Below are 23,763 nucleotides of genomic sequence, written 5' to 3' on the forward strand. Positions count from 1 at the left end.
TTATGGGTAACAATCGCATGCAATCCGGATCCGTCCTCGGATAGCTCAGGGTCCTATCGAGTGATTCTTGTTATTCATTTATTATTATTTAAAAAAAAAAATCTTGATCTTTTTGACAATTAAATAGTAAGAAAAAGTGGGTATTGATTGGTGTCTCACTCTCATGCCTTGTCAATGTGTCTTGTAACTTATCTTTCACATAATATTGTGAGTGCAATATTGGCCTGGGAATCAGATTCATGCAGTTGTGTGGCAAGTCTAGAGTGACCCTACTCTTTTGCTCATTAATATTTTGTGTCCATTTTCCATTCTCTATTCACTATAACTAAACTAAGCCACCGGACTCATTCCAATTTAAACACAAATTTGATCAACACGTATTTGACAACGTATAAATACAAGAGAAAATGAGTGTGCACGCAAATCTATAAAAAAATATTATATTATTTAAAAAATAAAAAAAAATGTATATTTATTTGATTTGTGTCTAGAATTTGTGTTGATATATCATTTCTCTTTCTTTGTAGCTATCTATTTATGAACTAGACATACGTACATAATACATATGCTATGCACTGTAACTGTATATAGTTATCTACCATACATGAGTTTTGACTTTATTCAACCAACAACATGATGAGACAAAAACTATAACTTATCCATTAAGTTTAGTTACAGTAATTTCTCATAGTACATTTTCAACTGTTAAGGAAAAAAAAATTGGTTCAATTGATGAGGATCTAACTCTTAATACACAAGAATGCCTCCGTAAACATATTTTGAATGTATGTTAAGAGATCAAAATTAATTTTAGAGATGTAACTTTTAATGTGTTCGGTTCCTTCTAAAGTAGATTTGAGTTTGTCTATAAAATTGATTATATTTGAAGTTATAAATTGTAACTTCTAATTTTAGATTGAATTTTAGATTCAACTTTAATGTTCAATTCACTTTTCAGATGAACTAATTTTATAAAATTAATTCATTCAAAATCAATTTTTTTTCACCATAAAACCAAACATAAACCTTGAGGTTTGCTCTAACATTATTGTGAGTACTTAATCTTTTATTTATACAAAATTGAATCAATAAAAACAAAGCAAATGAGTAAATCAAAATATAAAAGCTAAGTTTTTAGTTAGAATCAAGAAAATCAAATACAAGTGAGAACATTAATTCAAAATTATTATCTACTAACAACCTTCAATTATTTACAAGGAAGAAAAAAATGCATAATTGGTCAAACAGTGTCCTAAAGTCCTAAGCAGTTGGCCCGTCTAAAATATATATGTCCCTTGGTGGGGCACCTAATTCCTGGTTTAGTTGAAAGCAAAGATGATCAATTATGTCATGAAATTAATTTTTGAACATGATGGTCAAGCGGCCTGCAATTTCTCAATTTGCCAAGTGTCATTACATGTGATGGAACTCACTCTACCCATTATTTTTCTCTAATGTAGATCAAAATTGCCCTTAAAAGTCAGAGTTACAGCTCTCAATCGTTCGATTTAAATCGATGATTGAGATCATTTTATTATATATTTGACTATACAGTGATACCTTGCAATTTTAAAGCGACAGACGCACAACAATACTGGCATAGGAGTGACAAACCACAATCGGTAGCGACCCTAAAGCGTGGGCATGGTGTCATCTCCAACCCTAAACGTTCCACCAACATCGGGTTAATAAAATTATGAGTACTACCGTTGTCAATGAGAATCTAGAATTGATGTGTGCCGTAAATACCGGAAATACGTAATGAGCGACCCAACAATTGACTCAAAAGAGCGTGCAAGCTTGGAATGTCGCCAAAAACATCTTCAGATTGACTATCCAATCTTAAATCAACAGTTGATATCATATGAAACTGCATGGAAACTTAACTGCATGTAATCATAATCCCTTAAAGTCAGTTTCAAATTAATATGCGATCAATTTCTTCATCAAACAACCATGGTTTACTTTTTCCAAATATAAAAAAAAAATGTGGTTTATTGAAATTCTAGGGGCAAAAGCTACTTAAAATTGATTAAAAAGATAGTAATCTTTAAAAAAATTAGGTGAGTTGAATTTTGATGCTAATTAGTACTTAAGATTCAGAGTAAGTATAAAAATTTAAAAGATGTAAAAATAAATACTTAATTATTATCTAAAAAAATACTTAATTATTAGTATCCAGTAATAATAGTATCTTAAGCGAAAATTGAACTCACGTCTTTACATAACATGAACAAACATTACTAGCTGAATCAATTTGCATACACAGCTAGATAGTTACTTTTTTGATCACTAGATAAGTAACTAGATAGTTAGTTATACGTTATAACTATGGTCAAATTTAACTTTGATTGTCTTAAACACAATTATTGAAAAAAGCCACATTTAGGGGTTAGATGTCATGTTGTGCTGTTGTGATTGAAAAACCGTGAATCTGAAGATTCATGTCTAATTCTCAAATAACATTTTCATCTCTGATTTTGAATTAGCTAAATTGTTGAAGGCTAAATAAACCTTGAAAAAAAATAGATGAAGACTTTAAAAAAGTTGTTAATGTTTTTTGACAAATTTGTTAAAAAAATAGATTGAAGATTTTTGTTTTGATCTTCCTTTTTAAATTCTTGTAGCATATCTAAAAGAGGAACTACTCAAAGAAAAAGGAACCATCGTTGATTCTAAAAAGAAGACAAATAAACTTCAATCTTTTTCTCTGTCTTTCTTGCAAGAAGACTAATAAATATCAAAACTCAAAAGAGATGGTTGAGGTTTGATGTACAATGCTACAAGTGATGTCAATTAGAATATATATATGGTTAAATGCGGTTTTAACCTCTTAAATTTCATAAGGTAATTAATTAAGGAAGAATAATTTTTTAGATTTGATTCTCTCTGATGTCAATTTATGTGGATTCATTTAGTTTCTTAAAAACAATAATTATAACAGCACTGAGGAATATTTTGTATACACATGTTTTGTTAAAAGTCAATTTCACTATCACTTACAAATTTGTTCTAGCCCTATACATTACACCGTCCTAGTGATTAACTTAATATTGACAACACTGTTTAAAACATATAAATATAATTTATAATCTGTTGAATTTCTATCATTCGACTTGTTTTTTTCATACTCCATTATACCAGTTTCATACTAACATGACATGCTGTTATGTTCATCCAACATTACTCTTAAATATTACGTTACTTTGATGAATTTTAATCATCTTATTGTAGTTATTTTCAACAATTTTTACCACTATGTCTCCTCTCATCGGATACATAATTATAAATCTTCATAATTTTGTTTGCATCATTTCATTTCTCTTGTAATAAAAAAAAAAAACATAATCAAAGAACATTTAAATGAAAAGATGTGAATTTCTGATAGGTTAATCAAAAGATTTTAAGTTTGATCTCTAACTTAGATATGCTACAGTATTAAAACTCGTAGAAAGAGTTTACCGCTCATTTGAATCATATAAAACTCGAATGATTAGTCTCTATCAGTTGAGCACAGAAGATATCTGATTTAAGCGGAAAAAAAACATAGACAGCTAAGGTGAACTATGTATAAAACAAACATCATTTTATATCTTTTATGCAACAAAATCAAATCCATACCCAATTGCCATTCTCATGCTTACACCAATTTCATCCATTCTCTTAACTTTATCCATTCCTTAACTTTTCTTTGCTACCCCATGTGCTAAAAGCAACTTCTCTTTTTAACAAATTTTCAAATTACACATTTTTTCATTTCTTTATTACTTTATCAATCTCATCATATAATTGACAGCAAAAGCAAATCTCACTTTTTTTCTTTCTCTATCAATATTTTCTTCAAACATCTCATTCCAAACAGAATAATACAGAATCAAATGAAAAAAAAATGAAGTCTTTTTTAGCTGTTATTGAAGAATTTCATCCATGGTTTCTTTTGGGACTCACCAAAACCAAGACCCTTCTTTGTGTATGATCAAAATCACTTTTTTTCATCAGAAAAACTGATAAAGATCAGATTTTTAAGAAAAAGTTTGAATTTTTTTGCTGATTCTGTCATGAAGGAGTTTCCTTCTTGTTTTGGAGAAAATGGTGTTCAGGTTGCAGATTCATCTTCTTCATCATCATCATCAAGTACCATAAGAGGACCACAAAATGTTGTTACTTGTATCTATCAATGTAAATTAAGAGGTCGTTCATGTTTGATTACAGTTTCATGGACAAAAAATTTGATGGGCCAAGGCTTAAGTGTTGGAATTGATGAATTGGGTAATCATTGTTTATGTAAGTTTGATATAAAGCCATGGTTGTTTTCAAAAAGAAAAGGGTGTAAGAATTTAGAAGTTGAATCTAGTAAAATTGTTATACTTTGGGATTTGAGTTATGCTAAATTTGGTTCTGGACCAGAACCTTTGGAAGGGTATTATTTAGTTGTTGTGTTCAACAAAAAGATTGTGTTACTTTTAGGAGATCTGAAAAAGGAAGCATGTAAGAAGATTGATAGTGACAACAATGTTGGTGTTTATAATTCTGATGCAATTTTTATTGCAAAAAGAGAACATATTTTTGGGAAGAAATTTTACTGTGCAAAAGCTCAATTTTGTGACAAGGGTAAAGTACATGATGTGAGAATTGAGTGTGATACACTTGTTGGGACTAATGAACCTTGTCTTGTGATTAGAATTGATAGCAAGATAATGATGCAGGTGAAGCAATTGAAGTGGAAGTTTCGCGGTAATCAAACTATTTTGGTGGATGGTTTACCAGTTGAAGTGTTTTGGGATGTTCATAATTGGCTGTTTGGAAATGCTACTGGAAATGCAGTTTTCATGTTTCAAACCTGTGTTTCAGCTGATAAGTTGTGGTCTGGTCAATCTGTTTCTGATCCTTCTCTTCTGACTTGGGCTTATTCTCAGCAGTTTAGAGATTCTCAGTTGCAAGGTCTTGGATTTTCTCTCATTTTGTATGCTTGGAAAAATGAGTAGTTAGATACAAGAGCTGAATCTTATTATTGAGTAATGAAGTGATATTTGATTGCAAGATACAGTTTTCAACAATTATGTGATCAGATTATATGAAACTGCTAAATACTTCCCATTTTTCTTCTCTTTGATTATATTGCATATATATATATTCAAGCTCTAAATTAGCCTTTTCTATTAGCACATCTTCTGTTTGCATTTTATGAATTATAGAATCTGCTTCTGCAGGAATTTTTAGAACCTGCTTATGCAGAAATTGGTTATTAGATATGTGTTTGGATCCTCTGCAATTGCAACCGCCGCAGAGTCCTTGGATTTGATTTCAATTCGGATTGGAGTTAACTTTAAGTGCAAACTTCTTTAAGAACAAGTTTCTGATGTTTGTTTTCTATTTTCATTTTCACTAATCAATCACTCCAAAATTAATAGTATGATATTTGACTTTGAACAAGACTGAAATTCTTGCTGATTGTTTCACTTTCACAATCTGAAAGAACATTTTGAAGTTTTAATCAACTTTTTCTCAAAAGTTTGGAGAGCCTTTCTTTCTTCTATTCATGCCAGGGAAGTTAAGGCACAAAACAGATTTTGTTCACTTATGTTCTAGTAGTTCATAGTTAAGTATTTAGAGCATGTTTGGTTTGGCGTTTTGTATTTCTCGCACTCCCAATTTGGTACCACTGATTTTAAGAAGCCAGAAATCCTAGTTTAGGTTCAATCGCACAACTCCACCGCGGAAATAAACAGAGGCTTAGTTGTCTTTGACAGAAATTCTAACTATTTTGTACAAAAAACTCTAATTATAAAAAGACTTAATATCATGATTGAAAAATAAAAATCTACAGAGTTTGTTTGGAGGGGACTCAGTTGTCAATAAATTTCAACAATTTTCCCTCAATACAGCAATGCATGGAAAAATGAAAATGCTTGGAAATGATTTTGTTTTGCACTCTATTGATGGCGTGACACTGAACAATCATAATGGTGGACTCTGCAATAAATTGTTTAACTGTTTCTAACCCTTTTAGCACGTTAATGCTATCTATGCTTTGAAAGTTTCCTACTTCTTTCACTTTTAGTATTAACTTTTATTCTGTGTGATCCCTTTTTTAAATTCTCTCTTCTAAACTCTGGACATGCACCACATATCTGTATGAGTATGCTGGAGAAGGATTGCATGACTTTGTGAAGGGAAAGGCAGCCTGCCTTTGGCCTAACCACAGCCATCAGATTAATCTGACACTCCAGATTATGCTGCATGTCATTTTAATTAAAAAATCAGAAAAGAATAAATAAATGAAAAAATTCAGAAACTAAGACACCACCACACTTCTTCTTCTTCTTCGTTGATTCTGATGCTTCCATTACAAAGCTCCTCTAACTTCCATATATGGCGCCACCCACTACCTCCATGTAACACCACCGCCGCTCCGTCGATTCCGACCACCAACAAATAAAATCCAGATCTTCAACCCACCAAATTTCATACGTTTGCGGCGACGTGAAACAAGTTGAGAAAGAATCCGATGAAGACAGAGAAACAATACAGCGGGGATTGGGACAACGACAGAGAAACAGTAAGACGAGGTTCGCCAGACAATGGAGGAGAAGTAGTACCGCAGTCATGTGTTGTTGGAGGAGGACGGGTTGCAATCTGGCGTTTTGGATCAGTTTTTCAATTTTTTAAAAACGTTGACACGTGTCATGATTTGGAACACACGATTGATTAGACGGCTGCAGATGAGCCAAAGGCAGGCTGCCTTTCCCGCGCAAAAGCTTTTATGACAGATATGTGCTACTACTAATTTATTACAGAAAAATATTCATTTCCACAAATCCAAATCCAAGGAACAATTAACAAAGTTCAAACCGAAGCACAGGTTCGTGCTCGCCCAAGAATGCAAAGACAATGTCAAATATTTATGGATCAAAATGTTGTGTGGTTGCCAAACCCCACAATCGCTGCATAGTCAACACATCTCAGCAGCTGTTAGAGAAGATTGAACGACTTATATTTTGACTCAATCAATAGATTTTAAATACAAACTTGAAATATGAGTCGTCGAATCTTCATCTAGCAGTTGGATTTGTTGCAGCAGTGTTTTACCACGTCATCAAATCCAAGTACAATATTTGTACATAGAGGGGAAGAGAATTGTTAGTTTCCAAGACTTGCGGTTCATTGTATGATATCCAAGCTAATTTACAGAAATATTGTGAACAAAGGCCTTGATAGATAATCCTATTCCTAATACAATTGGAAAATAAAGATAATGAAACTTTGTTCATCATGTTCACATTGTTCAGTAAATTCAGTTCAGTGAACGCATTCAAAATCGGTGATGTATTACTAACAAAATGAACACAAATCAATGAATACAATATTCAAAATCTAACTGATTGTACCACTAGAAACACCTCAATGCTGCTTTCTCAAGCTTCAAAACCTTAATCTTCATCGGAACTGCTTTCTTCAGAAATGTTTTCCATATCATCTGATTCATTTTTACCCTGCAGTTAAGCGAACAAGATGAGTGCAAGGTAGCTGGATTATAGCATAAAAGTAACTTCAAAAGATACTTACTGGCATGTTTTTGTCCCAATCCTTTATTCTTGAATTTGTCAGCATATAATTATCTCGTAATGGAGCCCAAGAAGGTTGTTCATCTTCTCCCTTGCTTGTGCTTGTATTGGCCTGCATATCCAAAATCCAAGCAAATTGATAATTAAGCAACAATTCGAGGCTATCTCATTCAAGAAACAATTATAGCAGTTTATAGAAAGAAAATTAGAATTGTACTAAACGTAGTAGTTTAGATCTATAACATCTTTACATATACTTTTGCTCCTTCAATGAATGCAATGGGTACTAAAATCACCAAACATTGAAGCCACCAGTTGAAAGTTTAATCAGTTTGACAATTTGTCAGATCAGATAAAATAGAATAATTTTGAAGTAGAAGACCTAATAAAAATAATAATATATCAAGTGTTTCATATCAAACTAATTCAGAGAGCATAAACTACCAAAGTGTATATAAGTTAGAAATGCTCAAATCTAAGTATAGTAAATAATTTGGACTTGAGCATTCACTTATGTACATTTTGGTTCTCCTTGTTCCATGCAACGTGGTACATATTCTTCAACAGAATTGAGCAGACACATAGGGCAGATCAGTTCTAACTCAAACCATAATTTAAATCAGTGTTTCAAATTATCAAATTGTCAAAAAAAATGACTAGCAATGAAAAACTGACTGAAAGAGAACGAATTGTAACAATCACCTTTGCAGATGTGCCAACTGCTGGCCTCCCTAATTCTGAATAAAAGGCTTCTTTGGTGCGCTTTTTTAACTCTGATAGCACCCACAAATCAAATAGTTAGAATTAGGCACACATTTTGAATATATTAGGAACCACAAAGATAGCACAGATAGGTATGAACAAAAGAAAAAGTGAAACAGAGAACTCTAGCAGGGATGGTTAAATTAGGGGGAGCATGGTCTCATGTCCCAACCCCTCTTATTTTTCAACAATTATAAACAAAAATAGATTAATGGTTAACTTTTTCCTCTCATACTTAGAGCGTGATATCGTGAACCAGTGACGGAGCCAGAAATTTTTAATAGAGGAGGCACTAGATCAAATAAAATTTAAATTTTGCTTATATTTAAAATTGGAGGAAGTAATATCAATTATCGTTACTATACTTGTGTGATTTGTTTCTTTTTTCTTTGGTCAAACAACCATTTTAGTCTCAAAATGTGTGAGACGTTGCCACTATAAATTCTAAATGTATCGAAATTGCAAATATATCTTTAGTGTCCCTATTATTAGTAATTTTATGGATTAAACTGATCAATAAAAACTACATTTGATGACTAAATGAATTACATAAAAACAGTCTTGATGATCAAAATAACTAATAATAAAAATATTTATGAATATGTTTACCATTTTGATACATTCAAAGATAATGTAACAACTAATTATACTATGTAAGTGGATTAATGGAGCAGCTTATACAATTTCTCTTGGGTGTGCAATATCAAATAGTAGTAGTATACTACTAGAAAAATTTGCTTCTAAAAAATAGTGCAGGCATGAGCCCCCATTGTGACCAACGTGGCTCCGTCCCCGTCGTGAACAAAAATCAGTGTTATCCTATGAAGTACGAACACTACTTGGTTTAGGCGTGTCCCAATGTTGGACACACATCGGTGCTCGACACCAACACATAAGACTACATTGAATCATGACATTTTCTTAGATTATTATCGGTGTTGACATGTCAGTGTCCATGTTGTGTCCGTTGTCCGTGCTTCAATAGTGTTATTGTTAAGAAGTCCCACATCGGTTGAGAGATGGCTTGACTAAGTGTTTATATACTAGAGGCAATCCTCACCTTACAAGCCGGTTTTGTAAGGATGAGTTAGGTCCAATACTCATTTCTAAGATGGTATCAGAGCCTCTCCAAGATCCGTTGGGCCACCCGATATCGGGCCACCTACCATTTATATCCGCGTACCAAGCCCAATAGCGCTGGACGCGAGGGGGTGTGTTAAGAAGTCCCACATCGGTTGAGAGATGGCTTGACTAAGTGTTTATATACTAGAGGCAATCCTCACCTTACAAGCCGGTTTTGTAAGGATGAGTTAGGTCCAATACTCATTTCTAAGAGTTATCAATAAGGATTGTGGAAAATAGTGGAAGTCTAGTGGTGAGGGGTTTGGGTAGTATGCATGAAGTCCTAGGTTCGATCCTCATTGGCTCTATTGTAAACCAAAAAAAAATCTGCTATGTGGAATAGTGGACATAGCATTGCAGGAAAATAGCAGAAGTAGCATAGCGGTTTAAAGAAATTAATTATATGAAAAACAATGATATGCTGCAAAAAAAGAAGTGCATTGAGGGTTAAAAATAGGTCAGGTGCTCATGTGTAGCTCACAAGCTGCCTCTAAAAAAATTGAATTGAAAGGTTTATCCTCTTCGCTGGAGGTGGAGGAGGAAGATGTGTTGAAAGAAAATGAGGCAGAGCATGACTTACATATTGAGAGCTTTACGGCTTTACGTATTAGGGTGATCATAGGAGTGCTAATATTCTGACTCTTCAGTTTTCTATCTTAAAAATAGGTCATGTACAGCTCACACGCTGACACAAGCTCTATTATTAATCAAACATGAAATTCTCTTTTTCACTATTGATGTTACAACTGCTATGGCCGAAGGCCCTAATAGAGAAACAGGGACACAGCATTGCGGTTTTCTTAGTGGATTCTTCAAAATTCGCTACGCTATAGCGCTATTGAACTTCTATTTGATAACATTGACAAAATGAATAAAAATTGAGCTTGTTTGACCAAAATAATTGTGTTAAATTTCCCAGTATAACATATAAACTGAAACAATTAATCCCCCAAATGAGATTTCTCTTTCTTTACTTGATTCAGTTATCCTGCAAGTGAACTACTAACTAGAATCTTCCTAATGTCTTGCATAAAACAACTTACCTTTTGCATCCCTATTCTTTGAGGGGTCCAGCCCTTTCTGAGCAACTTGTGCCTTGTTGACCTGCAACAGGTATGCACAAAACCTTCGATTTAATAATATGATAAAGATACAACGCAACAAAGAAGAGAGGATGAAAATTAGGAGGAAACAAATTTTGGTTAAATGTTAAGACAAAACTTACAGCATTGAACAACTTGACAACTGAAAGAAATCGGAAGTAGTCCATGTTCACAGCAACGGTCACATCAGTAAGAGGAAATGTAAGTCACAAATAAAAATAAAGAAGCCATATACCATTATTGATTTAAGGGAAAAAGCATCTCATTTACCTCCTTTTGTCGCTACACTAATTAGAAACTTTTCATGTGAGTCCAAATAATTAGCAGGCGTGACATGTCCCTTTTCAGCTATCTGTAACAAGCAATAAGATAGAACTTGTCAGACTGATTACAATATAGAAAATATCTTGGGTTACAAAAATTGGAGATGCACATATCATTAAAATCACAGTCAACTTAAAATTTCAAATTACCAGCAGCTTTTCCTTTTTTGCCTCTCCCTTAACCTTGCGCTCTGCCTCCTCTTCCGCAAGCTTTTCTATAACAAGATTCTTGTGTGCTGATAATACTGGACCCTATAGAGTTATCCAAGTTTTAGAATACCAATTTTCTAATTCTCAAATAAACATTAGCATGTTGTAAGATCGCATGACTTACCAACAAGTCATCAGAAACACTCTTCTTTATAATATTCTTGAAGGCCATCTTGAATGCTTTACAACCTTCGGAGAATTTAGTAATTCCTGGCTGAATTTCATCATCATCATCTTCTCCTTCATCCTCAGAGAAATTAACTTTCTTCTGTGTTCTTTGTCCTCCTGCTGCTCCTTCATCTTCAGATAGCTCTTCACTTTCTATTTCTTCCTCCTCCTCCTCATGCTTTATTTTGGTGATAGATGCTACACCTCTAGTCTTCATAGATGCCACACCTCTAGTCTTCCTCATAGTAGCAGGCGCAGTTGTCTCATCTTCATCATCGTCAGAATTATATTCTCGTGCCCTCTTGTTGTAAAGTTTCTTCATTTTTTGGTTGATTTTAACTTTCTTCTGTCCATGAGGTGGCTGCATAACTTTTTGTTTCTTACTTGACTTTTTACGGCCTTGGATCTTACCAAACTTCCTCTTCCCCAGACCTCTTCCAGGTTCAACCACTTGCGTTTCTTCAGCCATTGAATTGTTTTATAATTCAACCTGTATATGTCACACATGAAGACATGGCATGAGCTGAGCAACTATATAAAATGATGATTTTCAAAGTATTAACAGAAAATGAACAACTCTTTCCAAAAGTACCAGATCAATGCATAATTGTAAGAAAATATCTAACCCATGACAATAGAGACGTGATTTAACAGGGAATTAGAGACTTAGGGAAAAGAAACAGAAATTGTTAACTGATAATTGAATTCTTATTTTAGTAACATGACTTTCAACAACGCAAGCTATTTCGTTTACTTATTAATTAATGTTAATTAAAGACTATCCTTGCTTTTCTCTAAACCTCAACTACAAACTTTACCAATCTTACTAACAAAATTAACTATTTATTAATATGTATATAAGATCAATTCTTACCCCTCTATGATAAGTTTATGTTGGTAGAGAAATTTTGAGCTGATAAAATTTCATTTTTCCTACTATATAGTAAATCACAAATCAACTCCATATCAATTGCAACTTACCACCGTTGCTAGAGAAAATTAGTAGCACCAGAACACTAATTTAATTATATAATTGGAGAATCAAATTGAACAGACCCTGACCCAAGGAGCCACGTGATGGCAACATCCATGTTGACAAGATAGTGAAGAATGAAGATACTATACATCAAAACACACAAACAAAGCATATAAGATCGTGTATCCCTAAAAGCGCTCTAATAACAATCAAGGTCTTAAACAAATGTCTATGGCAACAATTTTGGAAACTACATCAGGGTTTTTCATGTTTCTCAGCTGCGGTTGTGGCTACACCAGCCACAATTGACTGCTATCCTTTACAGTACCAAGTACGGTGACATGACAGCCATTTGGACATTGCAACAGCGATTTAAAACCTCAGTGACTGACGACAAAAAAACAGAGCTATATGAGATACGGTCATTGAAGAATATGTAAGCTTACGTATTCTTCAATATGGACATAGCCCCTTAAAACTCTCAACCCTCCGAAACCCTCCAAAAACCAACTAGCAAACAAAGGCATTTTAACAAACAAGTGGTATGCAGTATGAACATGTATGAACTCCACAGTCCACATTCCAATAAAATCAAAATATATAAAAACAATTGCTATAAGATAACCAAAGAAAGAGAAACTACTCACAAATCTAATCAAAGCAAAAAAACATGGAAACGATAACAGTCCCAAATTAAGTTGGTGAAGAAATAAAGAAAGGGAAAAAGAAAGGTTATGAGATGCGGAAAAGAACCTTTGAGTGGAAACCTTTGAGAGAGAGTTTGTGATAACTGTTAAGGTCCGATTGGGTGCGTCGGAGCAGTGACGGCGGGTTGAAACCGTTCTTTTTTGGGTCAAGGGGAGAGGTATTTTTATTTTTTATTAAAAAATTAAAACAGATTTTGACAAAATAAAATAGTTAAATAATTAATCAATTGTTTTCTTCTTTTAATTATAACTATAAGTACATATTTTATGGGCACTGCTAATTTTTTTAGATAGTAAAACCAATACTCTTAAATACTAAGAGACACCACAATTGTTGTGCTAGGAAACTAAACGGTGTCAAATGCAAAATAGTATAAACTCATGTTAATAGTTATAACACATTCTCTCATTATTGACCACTTTGTTTGAAGCAACTTTGAGGGTCGTATGTCCTACAATAAAATTCTCAGTCGTCAATCCCACAAGTGAGGAAACTCGGGTCAAGTTCACACATACATGTTTTCCTCTTACTCACTCGTACACTAGAACATCAGTTGCCATCAATATAAATCTACTCAGTCAAGAAGTTCACATGCGCCTCTTTTTTCACAAATACTCATGCGCGCTTAAAAACATCAAAAAAGGCATTCTGAACAAAGTCATGTATGTGCTTGAAGCCTGAGAGCTCTCGACAATGAATTGCATGCTCCCCAAATCTATCCAGATACGCCTTCTTGCAAGCACTTAGATAACTTAAGTGTGAAGTTTAGAGAGCATGTAAAAGGCTAACTTGTGAAGCTTTTCAACATATTTAGACACGCTCAATAGAAACAGAGACGGAAGAGATGAAAGCATGAGAGAGTGAGTGACGAGAGGAAGATCAGAAACGGAAGAAGACAAAGGTGCGATGCACACCAACTGTTTGAGGAATCAACCGGTGTTGTTATTTCATCTCTTTTCTTCTCACTTGTGCAAAGCTATCATGATAATGAGTAGCTAAAGACACTTTTGTTGGTATTAGATGTAAATTACTCTATTAGTATGTATTTCTTTAGATCATGGTGTTATATATGGTTTTAGTTATTAACCAATATTGATATTATCTTTGTTTCTATTGTTTTGATATTTGGATTTGAATTGTTACAGGAATATACTCTTTGAATCTTGAACTAGGATAATATCTATTAAATTCTAAACTCTAGGAATAGATTTAGGTTTAATATTCACTCAAAGTGTTGGATTTTAACGCTATCATATTGATTAATCACCCGAGGGATCGGGGGTTGATAGGTATAATAGATTTATTGTCGCTATATGGGGACGGAAACGTACGAAGAGTGACACGTGATAATATATTAATAACAGGTTAGAACCTATATAACTGGTCAGAGAAATATTTATGAATGAGTCAATTAAGTCTAATCCCACCAATTTAATCTCTATGTCGATTTACTCAACTTTTACCGTTGTTTTATTCTCTTAATTTTAGCAAACAAATATCTTTAGTTAAGTAATATCGCATCAGTCCCTTGAAGACGATATAAAAATACTTCTTTTGGTATTACAACATACTTCTAGACAAAATTTATTTAAAATGTGAATATTTTTTATTTTTTTGTTAGATAGACAAAATGACAACAATTTTAGCATTTTTTGCCGGTTGAAGACTTATGGACAAAATATAAATTTTTAGTTTAGTCAGGAGGGATTTGGGTAGTATGCATGAGGTCCTAGGTTCGATCTTCATTGTCAATATTGTAAAACAAAAAAAAACATAATATTTCAATAAAAAAAAAATTAACATAAAAATATTGATTATATTATATCGGTCCCCAACATTATAAATCGATACCAGGATTAAAAAAAGAGTTTAATTGATATTTATTGACGGTGTAAAATAGTTTTACACGATCGTTCAATAAATAACCATCATTTTGCCATGTCATGTCAAGAAAGTCAGGTGAAGTGTGGTGATGTGGCGAAAAACATGGTTGATATTAGTCGACAGTATAAAATTATTTTAGACCGTCGGTGCATATCAATTAAATCCATAAAAAAAAACCTTGCAACTTCAATATATTTTTTAAAAATTGCAAACTTGACACCATCATGTATGACTTATATGAAAAACATTATGAAACTAAAATAAAGTGAATTTTTACATATGCTACATACAACTCACGCCATTTTAATAAAAACATATTCAATCAACCTAAAATAAAGTGAATTTTTATTAAAAATAGTGATCAGATTACTAAACAAACTATTATAATGAGGTAAACAAACATGAAAATTAACCATATGTAAAACAATTTTTTATAATTAAAATAAAAAGATATTCATTGATAGAGTACATAAGAATATAAAATTTACTAAGTATAAATTCAACACCGCTAAAAACAAAAACATGTGAATTAATATAAAAAAAGGTCGCAACATCCAAAAAGGTACGTACCCATGGAGTCATGCATATAAATATTACGATAAAATCAAATTGACCGGAATACTTATATATGCCTCTAGATTTGCATTATTGGCGAACTTAGCTACTATGTGAATCAGTAGTTGACCATAATTGACTTGTCAATCCGAATCAAATGAATATCATAATAAGACGGAAAAATAAATAAGCATCACAGGAAGACGGAAAATCAGACAAACACTTGATGAAGACGGGACATCAGGCAACACTGCATTGAGACGACAGACAAAATCACAAAATGAAACAAAAGAAAAATCTAATAAATATATAAACGACTTATTAGATTAAAACGTAGAAAAAAAACAGCACGAGGCTGATTTCTAATTTTAGGTAAAAAAAAAACTCAAAACCAACACTTTTTTAATGAAAAATATAAAGAATAACTTAAAGACAAAGAAGAGCTTATTTTTTTAAAATCAAATATCTTTTGTGCACAACTATAGAGACCAATATCTTGAATCTTATGAAATCTAAATAGATGACAATCCTCTACTATGAATTTTAACATTGTTGAATGCTCTACTCTTAAACTAAACAACACCTCCGTTTGCACGAATAGTTTGACTATTAACCCATTCAGCAGAATCAGTAGCCAAAAATCCAACAATATGGGAAATATCCTTGCTCTCACCAATTCTACCAATTGGATTTTCTTCTCCAATTTTCTTCACCATCTCCTCTGTCTTCCCTACCAAAAACATCCCCGCCGCAGTAGCTCCAGGAGCCACACAATTTGCGGTAATCCCTGTCCCCTTCAGCTCCTTCGCTAGAATCTTCGTCATCGCTTCCACTCCCGCCTTCGCCGCAGTGTACGCGCCCTGACCTGGCTCTAACGCCGCCACCAACGAAGTTGACAGAAATATAATTCTCCCTCCGCCGCAACGCTTTAACCTGTTCGCCGATTCCTTTCCACATAGAAATGCTCCTCTTGCATTCACATTCATGATGCGATCGAAGTTTTCAACGGTTATGTTGGCTATGGTAGGTGAATCGTAGGCGATAACTCCGGCTGAATTGACAAGGATGTGAACCGGAGAATAGAATGCTTCTTCGGCGGAGTCGAAGAGATATTTCACACCGGCTGGATCAGAGATGTCAGCTTGGATGGTTATGGCTCGTAGAGTGGGTTGGTTGGCGTTTATCTCCTCAGCGACTAAGTCAGCGAGGTTTGAATTGGAGGTGTAGTTGATGACAAGTTTTGCCCCGAGTGAAGCTAGGTGAATTGCGATGCCTTTGCCTATTCCGCGGGAGGAGCCGGTGACGATTGCGACTCTGTCTTGAAGCGGTAGTGAAGTAGCCATGGTGGTGAATAAATATTATGTTAGATGGATCTGATGATCATACTAATTAATTAGTTAAATAGAAGATGCAAGAAGACTAGTATGTAGTATACAATATGGGGGTAACCGACGATTGCGACTCTGTCTTGAACTTTTGGTGATAAATTACGTAAACTCATGTGTCATTTACTCATACATGAGAGATATAATTAAGAAGACTAGTATGTACGTAGTATGCAATATGGGGTAAAGTATTTTGCACGATTGCAACTTGGACCAAGATAATTGATATAATATTATTTTAATTTGAAATTGATTGCAAAATTGTTAAGATGGTTTTGGAAGCTTTGAGATTTTTTTCAGTCCTTAGTTTTTGGGTTTTGTTTCATAGATGGTGTCGTTGCATGGAGTGATGCATGTAGAAAGACGAAGATAGAGAAATAGTGATGGTGATTGGAGAAGAAAACATAAGGATAAATATGTAACTCATGTATATGGAGCACTATTATATACTTCCTCCTGTCCTTAATATAAGAGATATTTTACTTTTTAAATTCATTGAGAATCTAATGTATTTTGTCCATATTATAGACTAGATACATTAGATTCTTAATGAATCTAAAAAAATAAAGTCTCTTATATTAAGGACTGGAGAGAATAGTATTAATGAGCGGCAGAGGTTTGGTATTTAAGTTGTACATTGTGGGTTACATGAGAGACACTCACCCTCGGCTATTTTGGTGGCGAACATATATACTTGATATGGTTGTACATTGTGGGTGACATGAGATGAAGATAATATGTAAGACATGTATATGGTGCAGTAACGGTGGAGATTTTTCTAAAACGGTGGTCAGTAGTGAACCGTCCAATCTATAATTAATGGCTCAGAGGTTTGGTATTTAAGTTGTACATTTTGGGTTACATGAGAGACATTCACCCTCGGCTATTTTGGTGGTCTATGAGCAAACATATATACTTGATATGGTTGTACATTGTGGGTGACATGAGATGAAGATAATACGTAAGAGATGTATATGGTGCACTAACGGTGGAGATTTTTCTAACACGGTGGTCAGTAGTGAACCGTCTAATCTATAATTAATGGCTCCGATTTAAAACTGTGAATTTCAACTGTTATGTTGAGAGCATTGAGGAGATTATGTTTTTCAATTTAGTATAGTCAAATTTCAAAAACATAATTTCACGGTGACAAAATTGAAACGTCCGCTCATAACGGTAATATTGTAGGTTCGAGCACTACTAAGCCTAGCACCCCCTTCTCTTCACCCAATACAAGGCAGTCGAAGTCCCCTCCACTCTTAATTTTATGGTGAGACATCGTATTCCTAGTTGATTTCCCTCATTGCACTGCCCCCTTAATGCTACGATGTGAAGCGGGCATAGAGACCAACCAACCATAGGATATCTATCATGTGATCCAACCCCGGCTCGGTATCGGTAGTCTAAGTCTTTCCCTGACCACCCTGGTATGAGTTGAGAGTGTAACAGGGAGTCTTATATATGACAGATATGTGCTACTTGTTTCTTACAGAAAAATATTCATTTCCACACATCCAAATCAAAGGAGCAACTAAAAAAGTTCTAACCAAAGAACAGGTTCGTGCTCGCCCAAGAATGTGAAGACAGCAATCAAATTAGATTTTAAATACAAAGTTGAATCTTCATCTAGCAGTTGGATTTGTTGCAGCAGTGTTTTTCCACGGCATCAAATCCAAGTCCAATATTTGTACACAGAGTAGAAGAGAATTGTTAGTTGTCAAGACTTGCACTTCATTATATGATCTCCAAGCTAATTTACAGAAATAGTGTGAACAAAGGCCTTAACAGCTACGGTTGTGTTAACAATATGAAAATACAGGTAGAGATAACTTATGAGACATACAGAAAGAAAGATGAGCAGAACTGAAGAGTGGGATAATTCAAATCACTGCTACTTCCTACGACCAAATGTGTCCTCAACACCATCTGTAACCCTTTCTCTGCGCTCAGCAATCATCGCTGAATATGCCTGACAGTGAACAAGAAACGTTGTATAATTTAACTTAATAAATATGAATTACATAAATCATCCCCCCACATCCAGACACCAACCTACTTTTATTCACACACACCATCCGTGTTCAGCTTCACCAAATCCAAAGGTGGCGGATTCCAACTAATAGAGACCGGCACTCTACGAGTCACATGCAATGCTCTAGTACTACTGTCTATATTACAACACTACACTCAATTGTCTACTCACAACTATCTGTAAATACATGGTTATGCCAACGATTGTCTTAAGGACATTTATTAAGGAACCAAAAAAATAAATTTTGTATTTTTTAATAGTCACACATCGGCTGCGAGATGGCCTGAACATATGTTTATAATCATCACCTTACAAGCCCATTTTGTAGGGTTAGACCTAACACTCAATTCTAAGATAATATCAGAGCTAAGAGTCCCACATCGATACTAGTACAGTACTAGTGTAATTGATTACTTAGGCGCTCGTTATCATTTTTCTTATTAATAATACTCATCAACTTAGTGTCAAAACAAAAACAAAAAATACTCATCAGCTTTTTGCTGGCAAATTAAGCACATAAAGCACTTATGATGCCTTAATTATTGGTCAAAAATAATAAAATGCTTTAAATGATAGTAGCAAACAAAACCAACCTTAGGATAAGAATATAGAAAGATGTACCACCATGCAAATATGAGTAATGATATAGCTGAAGTAACAAAAATAGAGTGGAAAATTAACCAACTAATAGCAACAATTGAAACCCCTGTTAAAGTAATTGTCCATGGCTGACACCTAAACAAAACATAAACTATATTTTAGTAATTAATTAATTGAAAAACAAAAAAAATGGAAAATTGAAAATGATGAAGAACCATACATACCAAGATGGTTTGGTGTCCCAAACAGATTCATATTCGAGTGATAGGTTATTGAGGTAACCATCCATGTCATCGACAACAGCATTGTTTTCATCCAAGAAGAGAGGATTGTCTGGTCTTGAGTCACTGGGATTGATACCAAACACTATGGTTTTTTTGTTGTTTGAAGAATTTGAGAAAATGGGATAAGGGAAATTATGGGTGTGAGAGTGTGGTGGAAGAGTTAGAGGAGAAGAAGAAGAAGAAGGTTGACGGTGGTGGAGGAGAGAAATCGGCAGCACCAACAGAGGGACCGTCGTCATGTTATTTTATCTTCACTTCTTTTTATTTTTTTAAATGATAAATAAATATCTGCTTAAAAAAAAATGATAAATAAATATCATAAATAAATATCTTTTTGCAGGTACGCTCCCTTTCGCCATGGTCGGTCGTCTCCAATGCTCGAATTCTGACCTTCAGCTCAGAGCATCTTCCGCCGATCCACCACCATAAGGCATCTACCTCTCTTTTATCTCTTTAGATAAAACTTGAGTTCTGTGCTGAACAACTACCCCTTCATAATTTAGGGTATTTGTCCATCAACCAACGAGAACAAGTCACGTGCATGTAAAATAAAAGTTAGTTATAAGTTAATTGTGGGTACCACATGCAAATATTCTTATGTGACTTATTCTCACTAGTTGACGAGTAAATACCCTCAAATTATGAAGGAGTGGAGTAGATCTCACCTTAAAGACTACTGCAAAGGATTTGTTTATTAAATAAATGGTTTTATCAAAAGGAGAAAGAATTTCAAAGTTCAAGTTAGATTTCAACGGATTTATCTCAGCTCGCAAAGTCTTCAACAACGACTCTATTCATCTCTATATATATATATATGGGACTATGAACAACTTGAAAGTTGAAGACTTGCGATCCTACTTTAGAACTTCTAAACTATGACAAACTCACAACAATCAATAACATTTGTGAAGCAAAACACTTACATGGATTCTTAAAAAACTTGTATCTTAGAATATCTAAGTAGTTTAGAAACAAACTCTTCGTTTGTTGCAGCTTAATTGAAAGTTCTTAATAGTAAGGCACTGGAAGTCTCTTTATCAGTAGTATCGTGCGCAAGGAAGTCTTAAACTTGACGTCTATGCAACTGGTTAATAGGTGAACAAGTATAAATTTATGCATCATTCTTTCTTTATACTCGTATTTCATTCAATCTGTTTTATCTAGTTTGATTAAAATATTTAAGAAAAAAAAATATAATTCAAATTTTCTATTTCTTGTATTTTTCTCACCTTCGATTGAGAATCTAAAATATGAATAAAATCTACAAGTTACACATGAGACATTCACTAGTTCAACTAGAAAACTAGATGGATGAATTTTCAGCAAACAATTTCATATGAGTTTTCTCTCTAAGAATGACAAGGTTTTAAGTGTTCCTTTCTAAGCAACAAAAATCGTAGTTAAAACACCTACAAACCAAATATAATGTTGTTGAATGTATTTATATAAATGAGAACTTGCACCCAAAACTTACCTTTATAATGAAGATGACTCCTCACAAAATTACCAAGAAGGGCCGTATTGAGAAAGTGAGATGCACAAATGCCAAGACATCCTAGACGAAAATGGATAACCAATAACATTCCAATTAACAAGGTGCAAACTTCATTGACTCTCATCTTTACCCAAAAAGATTCTCTTAGTGAGTGAATATCAATTTGATTACAATGCTCTTGGGCAAGACAAGCATATGCATAGTTAGTATAAACCAATAAAGACGAAACAATAGACTTGATTGAGCACAATTTGCCCTATTCCACAACAACGACAACATTGACGAAGAAATGTACCAAATGATTATTTTAGAAAATCCACATATATTCCACGAGAACGATGACTATAATGTCTCGGTCCCGTGAGCTTAACTCGATCAGTGAAATTATATTATATATGTACGAGCTGGAGTTTGAAGTTCGAACCCCTGATATTTCACTTATTCACATTTAAAATGAAATTTATATCTATTAGACCAAAAAAAGAAAACCTCAAATCACAATCATAAGTTTTTTTCAAATCGATTTTAAAAGCCACCACTCCTCGAAACCTAATGCAAATTAATACCTCTCGCGCGCGGCCGTGCCAAAATGACGTTATTTTTGTTTTTTTTTTTGGTAATAAGCAATTAATTGATTAAACTAACTTAAGAAAAAAAAAAACTAACTCAAATAATTCAATGCCTTTAAGACTAATTCTAAAATGGACCAGCCTAGAAAATGGTCCATGATGGTCCATGATGAAAAAAGCCTAATTTACCTTTAGATTAATCTACAACACATAATAATGTCATGCACCATCAGCACATTATCTTTCTTTCATTTCAACTATCTCTCTCCATCACTCTCACATTATCTCTCTGTTAAACTAATTTTTTTTAACATATTTTATTTAAAAAAACTGATAACTTATGTAACGTGTATTTTTTAGTTAAACCAGTTTAAAACACGGGTCTATTGACTTTTATTTGATATCTAAGTTTGTTATTATATTAAGGTAAAAAATTCATTTAGAATTAAATATTTAAAAAAATTATTATATAACATTGTTAAAATATAAGTGGAATTATTTTATTTTTTATTGTAAATTTATTTATTCAATTTTTTATGTTTCAGTGATAAATAATGGTCTCATGTATATTTTTAATAAAAAATTATAGGAGTATATTTTATTAGGCATATTTTGTTTGGCCCAGCTTTTTTTAAGCTTGTGCAATATAAATTAAGTTTTATGATATTTTATAAGTTCACACTAGTGAAAATTGTAATTTTATAAACTATTTTATCATAAACTACATTGACAAACTTATAATAATATATAAAAATTGCATTAGTTGTTTGCATAAGTTGTTTGATACTACTTAACTTTATTATTATCAGTGGTTAGTAATAAACTTGATAATAAGATTGTTTATGTTTCTTTTCTTTTTCTGATGAAAACTATTGTTTATGTTAATTTTTTTTATAAAGTTCTTTTTATTAATTATTTATATATTCTTATTTTTATGCGGTTTCTTCTTATTTTTCTATAATTTTTTATTGACTAAACTTTCTATAATATTTTTATTGTTTTTTTTTTCATATTTTTTTGCGTATAGATTGTTCTGTTTTGTTTCTATCTATAATTTGTTTTGTTTCTATTTTTAAGCATATCATATTTATTTTGTATTTATCTTAATTTTTTCTATATATTTGTTTTTTTTATTTATCTTATATTCTTTCTATATATTTTTTTAGTGAAATTACAACGAAGTATATAAAACTTGCAACGTGGTTAAAAACAATAAGGATAATTTAGGAACTTTGGTGGTAATCGATTTTAATATATTAGTAATAGATAAAAAGTAAAAAATAATAGAAAGAAGTATAGAAAAAATTAGGCTTCTTGCTTCTTCGAACTCATACAAACCCAGAAAAATTCATAATCTATTACTAATATATTAAAATCGGTTACCACCAAAGTTACTAATTTATCCTTATTACTTTTATAAAAAAGATTATACATGAATCTAAGCATAAATATAAGAACAAAATAAAAACAATAAAAAGATTATAGTCAATAAAAAATTGTAGAATGAATATAGAAAAAATAAGATAAAAAAATTATAGAAAGAATATAGAAAAATAAGATGAATAAGCGTAAAAAATAGTAAGAAAACAAAATACATGAATACAAGCCTAAAACATTATAGAAAAAAAAGGGTTTATGCATTACAAATATTGTTTTTTATATCCTTCATTGGTAGCAATGTTTCTTTTTTTATATTAAAAATATTGTTTATGATTCTATTTTCATATTTCTATTTTTATGCGTATTTATCTTATTTTTTCTATAACTTTTTGTACCATTAACTAAACTTTCTATAAGCTTTTTATTGTTCTTGTTTTGTTCATATATTTATACATAGATTCATATATAATTTTTTTATTGTATACATCTTATTATTTCTATAATTTTTTTATTGACTAAACTTTTTTGTTTTTGTTTTTTTGTTTTGTTTCAGTTTTTATGTATAGAAAATAATAATACAAAATATTTATATATTTGCATCCTTAATATATGTCATTAGATCACATGTTATAAAATAAAAAA

The 23,763-nt window shown here is 32.7% G+C and overlaps 4 protein-coding genes across 8 annotated transcripts; 1 reads left to right on the forward strand and 3 right to left on the reverse strand.

Moving 5' to 3' along the window:
- Window positions 1-3,607: 3,607 nt before the first annotated feature.
- Window positions 3,608-5,159, forward strand: LOC123889723. The gene has a single exon (XM_045939185.1). It carries the CDS (start codon window positions 4,059-4,061, stop codon window positions 4,983-4,985), a length of 927 nt encoding a protein of 308 aa, XP_045795141.1. The 5' UTR covers window positions 3,608-4,058; the 3' UTR covers window positions 4,986-5,159.
- Window positions 5,160-7,129: 1,970 nt separating this feature from the next.
- On the reverse strand, window positions 7,130-13,215 carry LOC123889724 (RRP15-like protein). 5 transcript variants are annotated; one of them, XM_045939190.1, is made up of 9 exons: window positions 12,983-13,215; window positions 11,210-11,743; window positions 11,026-11,127; window positions 10,823-10,904; window positions 10,675-10,694; window positions 10,493-10,553; window positions 8,268-8,338; window positions 7,567-7,677; window positions 7,130-7,493 (listed from the first exon to the last, which is right to left on the reverse strand). In XM_045939190.1, the coding sequence occupies exons 2-9, from the start codon at window positions 11,720-11,722 to the stop codon at window positions 7,431-7,433; spliced, it is 1,023 nt and encodes a 340-aa protein (XP_045795146.1). In that variant the 5' UTR covers window positions 11,723-11,743; window positions 12,983-13,215; the 3' UTR covers window positions 7,130-7,430. The 5 variants fall into 5 exon arrangements, with proteins under 5 accessions (XP_045795146.1, XP_045795145.1, XP_045795142.1 ...); XM_045939189.1 differs by having other exon boundaries at window positions 12,997-13,139; XM_045939186.1 differs by having other exon boundaries at window positions 7,564-7,677; window positions 12,997-13,139.
- A 2,733-nt stretch (window positions 13,216-15,948) lies between these two features.
- On the reverse strand, window positions 15,949-16,858 carry LOC123892500 (NADPH-dependent aldehyde reductase-like protein, chloroplastic). Its single transcript, XM_045942296.1, has one exon. It carries the CDS (start codon window positions 16,717-16,719, stop codon window positions 15,949-15,951), a length of 771 nt encoding a protein of 256 aa, XP_045798252.1. The 5' UTR covers window positions 16,720-16,858.
- Window positions 16,859-18,468: 1,610 nt separating this feature from the next.
- Window positions 18,469-19,957, reverse strand: LOC123889794. Its single transcript, XM_045939291.1, has 3 exons — window positions 19,618-19,957; window positions 19,387-19,528; window positions 18,469-18,730 (listed from the first exon to the last, which is right to left on the reverse strand). Exons 1-3 carry the CDS (start codon window positions 19,914-19,916, stop codon window positions 18,653-18,655), a joined length of 519 nt encoding a protein of 172 aa, XP_045795247.1. The 5' UTR covers window positions 19,917-19,957; the 3' UTR covers window positions 18,469-18,652.
- Between the last annotated feature and the right edge of the window lie 3,806 nt (window positions 19,958-23,763).

This window comes from Trifolium pratense, linkage group LG6 (genome assembly GCF_020283565.1).
Source record: "Trifolium pratense cultivar HEN17-A07 linkage group LG6, ARS_RC_1.1, whole genome shotgun sequence".
NCBI classification, from domain to species: Eukaryota; Viridiplantae; Streptophyta; class Magnoliopsida; order Fabales; family Fabaceae; genus Trifolium; species Trifolium pratense.

Coding starts and splice junctions, on each gene's coding strand:
- LOC123892500 (XM_045942296.1), bottom strand. CDS start 16,719: ATGGCTACTTCACTACCGCTTCAAGACAGAGTCGCAATCGTCACCGGC.
- LOC123889723 (XM_045939185.1), top strand. CDS start 4,059: ATGAAGGAGTTTCCTTCTTGTTTTGGAGAAAATGGTGTTCAGGTTGCA.
- LOC123889724 (XM_045939186.1), bottom strand. CDS start 11,722: ATGGCTGAAGAAACGCAAGTGGTTGAACCTGGAAGAGGTCTGGGGAAG. Junction 10,554..10,674: donor TTGTCAAGTTGTTCAATGCT/GTAAGTTTTGTC, acceptor TACCTGTTGCAG/GTCAACAAGGCACAAGTTGC. Junction 7,678..8,267: donor CAGTTGGCACATCTGCAAAG/GTGATTGTTACA, acceptor TTGGATATGCAG/GCCAATACAAGCACAAGCAA.
- LOC123889794 (XM_045939291.1), bottom strand. CDS start 19,916: ATGACGACGGTCCCTCTGTTGGTGCTGCCGATTTCTCTCCTCCACCAC. Junction 19,529..19,617: donor TGGGACACCAAACCATCTTG/GTATGTATGGTT, acceptor TGTTTTGTTTAG/GTGTCAGCCATGGACAATTA. Junction 18,731..19,386: donor TTCTATATTCTTATCCTAAG/GTTGGTTTTGTT, acceptor GTTCACTGTCAG/GCATATTCAGCGATGATTGC.